General features: G+C 44.1%; 1 protein-coding gene across 1 annotated transcript; it reads right to left on the bottom strand.

Moving 5' to 3' along the window:
* Positions 1–5,190: 5,190 nt before the first annotated feature.
* LOC311107625 (vacuolar ATPase assembly integral membrane protein vma21-like) lies at positions 5,191–10,772 on the bottom strand. Its single transcript, XM_084150146.1, has 3 exons — positions 10,621–10,772; positions 6,121–6,230; positions 5,191–5,879 (listed from the first exon to the last, which is right to left on the bottom strand). The coding sequence occupies exons 1-3, from the start codon at positions 10,680–10,682 to the stop codon at positions 5,740–5,742; spliced, it is 312 nt and encodes a 103-aa protein (XP_084006272.1). The 5' UTR covers positions 10,683–10,772; the 3' UTR covers positions 5,191–5,739.
* Between the last annotated feature and the right edge of the window lie 157 nt (positions 10,773–10,929).

Genomic DNA, 10,929 nt, shown 5'->3' with positions numbered 1-10,929 from the left:
GTTGAGTGTGTTAGAGTATGTGCGTGTGTGTGTGTGTGCGTGCGTGCGTGCGTGCGTGCGTGCGTGCGTGCGTGCGTGCGTGCGTGCGTGCGTGTGTGTGTGTGTGTGTGTGTGTGTGTGTGTCCCACATCTGTTGCAAGAGGGTAAGGATGTTAGGGACAATATAGGATGAATCACAATAATTGTTTGTTAAAATAATAATTGATTGACAAAAATGTAATGTAATGCAATGACAATCCAGGCTATAGGTAACAATCCTATGCATGAACTGCCGACATTATTAGGCATATTAATTGTTAATGATGGAAATTAAGATACGCAAGATATGTGAATAGATATATTTTTAATAGCTATAAAGCAAATTGAGGCGAGAGCATTGGAAATACTTTTAGCAATTGATCTGCTTCTGCTCTGTGGGTGGCACTGGGTGCTGTTTTTGAATGATGGGTCCTGGGCTCTCGGGGGGCCTAGGGATCCGGGGGGATGGGGTGGTCTGCTGATCACCGGGATGACAACCCAACTTGGGATGGGGAGGGGCTTTAGCGGGTGGAATAGAGGAGAACAATTGGAGGGTTACTTAGTAGCAATGCAAATATGGTACAGCTACAGTGGGGAGAACAAGTATTTGATACACTGCCGATTTTGCAGGTTTTCCTACTTACAAAGCATGTAGAGGTCTGTAATTTTTATCATAGGTACACTTCAAAAATGTTATAAATTGATTTGCATTTTAATGAGGGAAATAAGTATTTGACCCCTCTACAAAACATGACTTAGTACTTGGTGGCAAAACCCTTGTTGGCAATCACAGAGGTCAGACGTTTCTTGTAGTTGGCCACCAGGTTTGCACACATCTCAGGAGGGATTTTGTCCCACTCCTCTTTTCAGATCTTCTCCAAGTCATTAAGGTTTCGAGGCTGACGTTTGGCAACTTGAACCTTCAGCTCCCTCCACAGATTTTCTATGGGATTAAGGTCTGGAGACTGGCTAGGCCACTCCAGGACCTTAATGTGCTTTTTCTTGAGCCACTCCTTTGTTGCCTTGGCCGGAATATCCATCCACGACCCATTTTCAATCACCCAAGATTTGACGGTACATGGCCCTGTCCATCGTCCCTTTGATGCGGTGAAGTTGTCCTGTCCCCTTAGCAGAAAAACACCCCCAAAGCATAATGTTTCCACCTCCATGTTTGACGGTGGGGATGGTGTTCTTGGGGTCATAGGCAGCATTCCTCCTCCTCCAAACACGGCGAGTTGAGTTGATGCCAAAGAGCTCCATTTTGGTCTCATCTGACCACAACACTTTCACCCAGTTCTCCTCTGAATCATTTAGATGTTCATTGGCAAACTTCAGACGGGCATGTATATGTGCTTTCTTGAGCAGGGGGACCTTACGGGCACTGCAGGATTTCAGTCCTTCACGGCGTAGAGTGTTACCAATAGTTTTCTTGGTGACTATGGTCCCAGCTGCCTTGAGATCATTGTCAAGATCCTCCCGTGTAGTTCTGGGCTGATTCCTCACCGTTCTCATGATCATTGCAACTCCACGAGGTGAGATCTTGCATGGAGCCCCAGGCCGAGGGAGATTGACAGTTCTTTTGTGTTTCTTCCATTTGCGAATAATCGCACCAACTGTTGTCACCTTCTCACCAAGCTGCTTGGCGATGGTCATGTAGCCCATTCCAGCCTTGTGTAGGTCTACAATCTTGTCCCTGACATCCTTGGAGAGCTCTTTGGTCTTGGCCATGGTGGAGAGTTTGGAATCTGATTGATTGATTGCTTCTGTGGACAGGTGTCTTTTATACAGGTAACAAGCTGAGATTAGGAGCACTCCCTTTAAGAGTGTGCTGCTAATCTCAGCTCGTTACCTGTATAAAAGACACCTGGGAGCCAGAAAGCTTTCTGATTGAGAGGGGGTCAAATACTTATTTCCCTCATTAAAATGCAAATCAATTTATAACATTTTTGACATGCGTTTTTCTGGATTTTTTTGTTGTTATTCTGTCTCTCACTGTTCAAATAAATGTACCATTAAAATTATAGACTGATCATTTCTTTGTCAGTGGGCAAACATACAAAATCAGCAGGGGATCAAATACTTTTTTCCCTCACTGTATATACATCTTATGGACACAGTCAATTTTACAATAATTCTATTTTGTTTGTTTTTACTCCTGAACTTCCTCTACCCTCAACCTCTCCGATCATTTTCATGATGTCCATCCGGTTTGCTTCTATATGCCATATCTTTCTAACTGTGCTCTTTCCCAAAAGCTCTCAACCTATAACCTATATACGTATGCTTTACATTAGTTATCTTGTTGTTATTAGTTGTTGTTATTAGTCCCATCCTTCAGCTCCATTCAACACCTCCCATCTATCTCTTAACACCATCCATATTGGATTTCTATTTGCCATATATTTTTCAACTGTACTGTGATGTTTTACAAAAGTTCTAAACCTTTCTATTCTCATTGTTTCTACAGATAGTAAATTGAAATTAAACATTTTTGCTAAAAGTATTATTATATTATCGATCGATTGACTATGACTTTTCAGATCACCCAGTAGTGCTATCTGCAGGGTTAGCTCCAGGTAAATATTGCAATCCTTCAGCCATTCCTGGACCTGTGTCCAAAAACAAGCTACAAATGGACAGTACCAAAACAAATGATCTAATGATTCTGTCTCTTCGCAGCCAAATCTGCAGAGCTGGGAAGATTGTATCCCCCATATAAATAACATTCTATTGGTAGCAAGAATTCTATATAATAATTGAAATAGAAAAACTATGTTTTGAATCCGGCGTTGTTTTGTGTATCAGTTCATAAACCATGTGCCATGGAATCGGCACATCGAAAATCTCTTCCCAAATATTTTGTAACCTGTACGGCGCAGCTGTCAATTTTTTGGTCCTTAAATGAAACTGATATACTTTTTTATTTATCACAATTTTCTTTAACCAATTATGGTCTTTAATGCGGCCGACAGACCAGTTCCTTACCTTCTCCCCCTTCCCTCCTCCATTTTTGCGGTAATGCTGCAATCAGTTGGTTGTAATTCTGGTATGGTTCCATATATTTTTCTTAGCTGCATGTATGACATGACTCCACCAGTCATATTTATGATATCATTAACATAGATTATACCATTTTAAAATCATTTTTTCCAAAAAGTATGTTTTTTTGATCAATTAGTATATTTGAGTTTAACCATAATATTTATTAAAATGTTTGTTCTGTCTTTTCTGGTGGATTAAACTGAAATTGCAACCAGCTTTCTATAGCTAAAAAAATGCAATATTCTGCAGATTATTTCATTTTCAAATAACCTAAAGTGAGAGGTTGTAATCTGAATAAAGGGAAAAGGGCCGTTCTTGAACATGGGTGAGACATTCTTACTAATCTGCTAGAGAACCAGTCGGATTTAAGTATAGCTTTTGTATGACTGAAGCTTTTAGTGAGAGGTTCAATGCTTTAATATTTAATAATTTCAGCCCTCCGAATTCACATTCATTATATAAATAGGCCCATGTAATTTTGTCTGGCATGCCATTCCAAATAAAGTGGAATATTTTTTGCACATATAATTTTAAAAAACTAGTTGTTCGGTGTAAGCAGGGCCGTAAGTAAATAGGTAAACTGGAATATGACTAAATCATTAATCAGGGTGTATTTTCCTTTCCATGGTAGCAAGACCTTAACTATTTTTGCTAACTTTCTATATATATGTATTGTTTTTCAGTCTCTCGGTCCCAGCTTTGATGCACCTGTACTGTCTCCGCCTTCTGGATGATAGCGGGCTGAACAGGCAGTTGCTCGGGTGGCTGAGGTCCCTGATGATCTTCTTGGCCTTCCTGTGACACCGGGTGCTGTAGATGTCCTGGGAAGGCAGGCAGTGTGCCCCCGGGGATGCGTTGGGCAGACCGCACCACCCTCTGGAGAGCCCTGCGGTTGCGGGCGGTGCAGTTGCCGTACCAGGCGGTGATGCAGCCCGACAGGATGCTCTCAATGGTGCATCTGTAAAATTTTGTGAGTGTCTTAGGGGACAAATCACATTTTTTTCAGTGTCCAGAGGTTGAAGAGGCGCTGTTGGGGCGGCAGGTAGCTTAGTGGTTAAGAGCGTTGTGCCAGTAACCGAAAGGTCGCTGGTTCTAATCCCCGAGCCGACTAGGTGAAAAATCTGTCGATGTGCCCTTGAGCAAGGCACTTAACCCTAATTGCTCATGTAAGTCGCTCTGGATAAGAGCGTCTGCTAAATGACTAAAATGTGTAAAATGTGTTGCACCTTCTTCACCACACTGTCCGTGTGGGTGGACCATTTCAGTTTGTCGGTGATGTGTACGCCGAGGAACTAGAAGCTTTTCACCTTCTCCACTGCGGTCCCGTCGATGTGGATAGGGGGGTGTGCTCCCTCTGCTGTTTCCTGAAGTCCACGATCATCTACTTCGTATGCTTAAAGTACTTTGCTTCCTCTTTCAATATATTGTTTGGTGAATCATGGATGACTAACATTACAGCATTGTTGCGTTAGGTGTTTGTTTAATGTAAATGTTTCCCTTTATAATGATGATCGGGACCTGTTAGTGGTAATTGTGATAACTGCACTGTGATTTTAATTTCGGAAAAAATTAGGTTTGGGATTTTTTTCTAAACATTAACAATCCCAATGTCGTTTAAACATTTAAATGTTCACACCCCTAGTTGGAACTATTTATAAAATAGTATTATTGGTGATTCATGATATGGATGAGAAGTCCAATAGCCCACCTGAGCTCACAGGGACGTCAACTATTTGATGATGAGAGTTGGTGTAACTCTTTCAGGATGAGTTGTTCTGCATGGTGGTTTAAAAATCATACAGACATCATACATATGTCCTGTGGCTCAATTGGTAGAGCATGGTGCTTGCAATGCCGGAGTTGTGGGTTTGATTCCCATTGGGGACCAGTATGAGAAATAAAATGTATGCAGCCACTACTGTAAGTTGATCTGGATAGGAGCATCTGCTAAATGAGTTAAAAAAAAAAAATTCAATCTTATGTTTCTACAGTTTATCAAAGTATGGTCATGGATAATTTGATAGATGTAATGTTTCATCATAACAGAACCACTCTGGACTTGAAATGCTCCTCTGACTATAATAATACAGATCTAAGACATCAAATTAGAACCAAAAATAAACGTCTACAGACAGTCACACAAAAACACATTCTTTAATGAAAAAATAAATAGAGTCAACTCAAGGAAGGACAGATCCAAACCACAACAGCAGTGGCAACATGATGTCAACATGACGTTGGTCACACAGAACAGAAAACAAAAATGGCACTTTATTCTCTGTATAATGCACTAGTTTTGACCAGAGCCTTACGGGGCCTTAAACAGGGAATAGGGTTGGACACAGACAATAGCTTTCCACATGCGCTCTCCATTTTACAGCCCGTCTCTGGCCGGGTCCAGTTTATGACACCCCCTCTAACAGACCGGGGCGGTGTTCAGTCTGTTAAAAAAAAAAAATACACTGAGCTAGCAAAAGCTCACAAAAACACCCAGTATATTATTATCTCTCAACACCAGCAGATGGACTCGGTCTGCACCCCTCCATGGCTGGCAGGCCGTGAGATGCTGGGCTGGGGTGGGGGTTGGAGAGAAGCCGGGTGGGGTGGGGGCTGGAGGTGGTTGGGCCTCCATCTCTTCGTCCATGATTTCTCTGACCCAGCAACAGGGCCAGGTTAGGGTTAGTCGTGTTTTCCCTTGCCCTTGGTGGAGCCCTCGTTCCAGGCCACGTAGACAAACAGGGCCAGCACCACGTGTACGGCCAGCACAGCTACGATGGCAGCATAAAAATAACTGTCTGAGTTAGACATCTGTAGGGAACCTGGAGAGAGGAGGAGAGCAAGAGGGGAGGAGGAGGAGAGGGTGGGGGGGGGGTGGAGAGGAGGAGAGAGGGGGGGGGGGGGGGGGTGGAGAGAAGGAGGGGTGGAGAGGAGGAGGATGAAAGGAGAGGAGGAGAGAGGGGTGAGAGGAGGAGAGGGGTGGAGGGGGAGAATAAATATAAATAAATAAATTTGGCCTTTGATTGGGATATTTTAGGCCTCAGACAATAAATACTGATTTACCTTCAAAGATGTATGCCTTTGATGCGAAGTACAGTCCTATGGGCAGAGTGACCATCAGGATGGTGAAGAAGAGGAGAGTCTTCAGAGCAGAGACCAGAGAACTGTCATTCCTGCAGGACAGACAATATACAACATCACATTATGTCTGGGTGGTGGTTCTGGGTGAGTACATTACGTGAACAGCATGCGTTTGATATTATTGAATGCATAGACCCACTGTTAGCTATGGAAAATAATACATGTTGATAGAGCTAGCTAAAATACCTTAGATCAGTGGTTCACAACTGGTTTTACCTGGGGACCCAAATTTGACAATGACAATTGAGTCGCGACCCAGTATTATGGACGGTTGATGATTACATTTTGTAATGTTGTATTGCAGCTGCCTACTTGGGCAGGCTTCACTTGCAAAATAGACTGTCTCAATGGGCTACTATTATGGTATTAAAGAAAGTCATTACACAGCCATATTAACTGAGAAAACTTATATTATCAATTGAAGAGAATAAGCCATTTAATTAGGCGACCAGTTCAGGTGTAACACATGAGCAAAATAGAAAAAAAAAAAAAATAATTAGCAATTCTTAAATCATCAATTACCATGTGAATAGTTTCACAACGTTGACGTTTTTTTTAAAGGTCTTAGTTGTTATCCAGTTCAATAAAATGTAATATTAAATGTCAGAATTAATTACCAATAATAATAATAATTATTATTATTAACATAGTGAACAGTAACTCAGGATACTCTCCCACTACACTGCACCAGAACTGTGGCTGTGTCACTTCCGGGAAGCGCATGCTCACTCAGCGATCACATGACAGCTCCACCAGTTGATCCTCTTCGTTGCTTAGCAACATGATGCTTCCCATCTCCCGTATCCAGTCGTCTCGTCTCCTGTTCTCCTCCGGGAAGTAGTAGCAAAACATTCCATGCAGCTTGACATGATGCTGTTTAATGGGGGGTTTTCAGTGTGTTTCCGTGCGCTTTGTGGTGCCCCCTCCCTTGCATTGACACATTGAGCGAATTCAGATTATCAACAATATCTGCTAGGTAGGCAACCTGCCATTCCTCACAATTGAAATGTTCGGGCCAGAGGTGACTTGTTTTCCGAAAGAAACGCAGCGATCTCTGCTCGAAGCTCATAAAAAGGTGACCCAACACTTTACCCCTGAAAGCCAGCGGACCTCTGCATGATAAAGCACCTGCTGGTGCTCGCTCCCCATATCCCTGCAGAAGGCCTGGAAACACCTGCTTTTCGTGGAACTCTTTTTGATATTAGTTGACACACTTGATCACATCCCGGAGAGTGGCGTGGAGCTCAGGCACCCTGTCCATCGCTGCCTCCCTGTGTAGGAAGCAGTGGTTCCACGTCGCACTCGGTGCTCTCTCCGGGACCCGCTTTACTACTCGGGAGTGCTTTCCCGTCATGGCAGCTGCCCCATCAGTGGACACACCGACGCACCCATCCCAGGCCAGTCCCACGGAGCCCAGGTACATATCCATCGTGTTAAAGACAGCCTCTGCAGTGGTGGACAAATCAGCACTAAAATGGAACTGCTCCTCGAAGTTATCCCCAGACGTGTCTGACAAAGACCATTTCGAATTGCATGGTTAGCCACATCTGTGGATTCATCAAGCTGTCGTGCGTAGTGGCCATTTGCACTGATGCACTCTGATGTGTAGCTATATCCTCAGATTCTCCTCCTCATGGTGTCATTGGATAGGGGGTATGATTTTAAGTTTGTTGGCGGCTGACTCCCCCAAGATTTCAGTGCACATATCAACCGCAGCAGGTGTGGGATCTTTTTGGACTTAGCAATGCGCTGGGCTACAAGGTGTGATGCGCAAAGAGACTTTTATTGTACCGTGCATACCTTCAAGGAATCTTGTGAGGCCTCCAGATATTTACATTTTCTTTTTAAAAAGTCAGCTGTCTTATCTTTGTGTCTTGGATGCTTGGTGTCCTGATTTTTATTTTATTTTTTCACCTTTATTTAACCAGGTAAGCCAGTTGAGAACAAGTTCTCATTTACAACTGCGACCTGGCCAAGATAGAGCAAAGCTGATACCTTTTCATTTAGGAGGGTTTCATGCTCTCATTAGCTAACAGCTTGTTGCATAGGACGCACTGCGGTCTACACTCACCCTGCCTGTACCATATATACACTGCTCAAAGAAATAAAGGGAACACTAAAATAACACATCCTAGATCTGAATGAATGAAATAATCTTATTAAATACTTTTTTCTTTACATAGTTGAATGTGCTGACAACAAAAATCACACATAAATTATCAATGGAAATCAAATGTATCAACCCATGGAGGTCTGGATTTGGAGTCACCCTCAAAATTAAAGTGGAAAACCACACTACAGGCTGATCCAACTTTGATGTAATGTCCTTAAAACAAGTCAAAATGAGGCTCAGTAGTGTGTGTGGCCTCCACGTGCCTGTATGACCTCCCTACAACGCCTGGGCATGCTCCTGATGAGGTGGCGGATGGTCTCCTGAGGGATCTCCTCCAAGACCTGGACTAAAGCATCCGCCAACTCCTGGACAGTCTGTGGTGCAACGTGGCGTTGGTGGATGGAGCGAGACATGATGTCCCAGATGTGCTCAATTGGATTCAGGTCTGGGGAACGGGCGGGCCAGTCCATAGCATCAATGCCTTCCTCTTGCAGGAACTGCTGACACACTCCAGCATTGTCTTGCATTAGGAGGAACCCAGGGCCAACCGCACCAGCATATGGTCTCACAAGGGGTCGGAGGATCTCATCTCGGTACCTAATGGCAGTCAGGCTACCTCTGGCGAGCACATGGAGGGCTGTGCGGCCCCCCAAAGAAATGCAGGCAGCAGAACGTTCTCCATGGCGTTTCCAGACTGTCACATGTGCTCAGTGTGAACCTGCTTTCATCTGTGAAGAGCACAGGGCGCCAGTGGCAAATTTGCCAATCTTGGTGTTCTCTGGCAAATGCCAAACGTCCTGCACGGTGTTGGGCTGTAAGCACAACCCCCACCTGTGGACGTCGGGCCCTCATAGAGTCTGTTTCTGACCGTTTGAGCAGACACGTGCACATTTGTGGCCTGCTGGAGGCCATTTTGCAGGGCTCTGGCAGTGCTCCTCCTGCTCCTCCTTGCACAAAGGCGGAGGTAGCAGTCCTGCTGCTGGGTTGTTGCCCTCCTACGGCCTCCTCCACGTCTCCTGATGTACTGGCCTGTCTCCTGGTAGCGCCTCCATGCTCTGGACACTACGCTGACAGACACAGCAAACCTTCTTGCCACAGCTCGCATTGATGTGCCATCCTGGATGAGCTGCACTACCTGAGCCACTTGTGTGGGTTGTAGACTCCGTCTCATGCTACCACTAGAGTGAAAGCACTGCCAGCATTCAAAAGTGACCAAAACATCAGCCAGGAAGCATAGGAACTGAGAAGTGGTCTGTGGTCACCACCTACAAAACCAGTCCTTTATTGGGGGGAGTCTTGCTAATTGCCTATAATTTCCACCTGTTGTCTATTCCATTTGCACAACAGCATGTGAAATGTATTGTCAATCAGTGTTGCTTCCTAAGTGGACAGTTTGATTTCGCAGAAGTGTGATTGACTTGGAGTTACATTGTGTTGTTTAAGTGTTCCCTGTATTTTTTTGAGCAGTGTATGTAAGACCATATTTGATGAAGTCGGGGTGGTATTTCCTCTTCTTACAGGGACCGGGTTGTCTGCCTTGTTGTTGACATTGGAAGCAGCATTGGATGAAGAGGGAGCTGCACGTTTTAAAAACGTGTCCATGATTTTACTCTGACCGCTAGCCGACATGAGTTAAACGACAGCTAACTATCCACATGTGCAATGCCTGCAGAACATATCTGCGTAGTTAGCTGTCAATCAAGCTAGCTGGCAGAAGAATATCTGTATTATTTGATTGGACGTGTCACATTTACAACAAAACAATGTTGCAGAATGACATTTTTATTGGATCATCGTGTGTGAAGAGAAATCTGTCATTTCATTGGATCAGTGCAACGCGAAAACCCTCCGAGGTCGAACGTAGCCATTTCACCACCGTGGACTCGCTGCACGTGTAAAGTCAGCAACAATAAGCGGTGCGGAGGCATCCTTTCAAAATAAAGGTTTCGGTGCGGAGGCATCCTTTCAAAATAAAGGTTTCGGTGCGGAGGCATCCTTTCAAAATAAAGGTTTCGGTGCGGAGGCATCCTTTCAAAATAAAGGTTTCGGTGCGGAGGCATCCTTTCAAAATAATGTATTTTAAAAAAAGAAAATGGTTTATATATATATTTTCTTGCACAAGTCCCGCGACCCCTTAAAATCCTCCCACGACACCCCAGTTGAGAATCACTGCATTAGACATCAAAGACATGCTGGCTAAAGCGCCTAGCTAGCTAGCTATCTAGTTAATGGGCTTACGTTAACTAACTAGCTAGTTAATGTTAGTAACGTCAGCTAACACGACGACAGAATAATTAGCATTCTCTTACCCTCTAAAATCCGGGCCTCCAGCATACGTGGTGCTAAGTGATGTTTTGGCGAATCCTTCCATTTCTGTGAGAAATACAACAAATAAAACAGCAAAAATGTATATGAAATTGACAGACGGTGGGCTGTAGTCGCGACCGTTATTTCAACACTTCCGCATTTGATCACGGGACAAACACATGACTTCTTTCCCCTCTTTGGCACAAGAACTGGTTCAGTGCGCCACTTACTGGGTTGGAGTGGTTATGGCACTTGATTCACCTGAGAGTGTGTGTGTGTGTGTTGTGTGTATGTGTGTGATGTAATCTCTG

This window comes from Coregonus lavaretus (assembly GCF_964263955.1).
Source record: "Coregonus lavaretus genome assembly, chromosome: 32".
In the NCBI taxonomy this organism is placed as follows: Eukaryota; Metazoa; Chordata; class Actinopteri; order Salmoniformes; family Salmonidae; genus Coregonus; species Coregonus lavaretus.
The sequence above is the reverse complement of the archived record's forward strand: the minus strand, read 5'-3'. Positions and strand labels throughout refer to the sequence as shown.

Coding starts and splice junctions, on each gene's coding strand:
- LOC311107625 (XM_084150146.1), bottom strand. CDS start 10,682: ATGGAAGGATTCGCCAAAACATCACTTAGCACCACGTATGCTGGAGGC. Junction 6,231..10,620: donor GGAGGCCCGGATTTTAGAGG/GTAAGAGAATGC, acceptor TCTGTCCTGCAG/GAATGACAGTTCTCTGGTCT. Junction 5,880..6,120: donor AAAGGCATACATCTTTGAAG/GTAAATCAGTAT, acceptor TCCTCTCTCCAG/GTTCCCTACAGATGTCTAAC.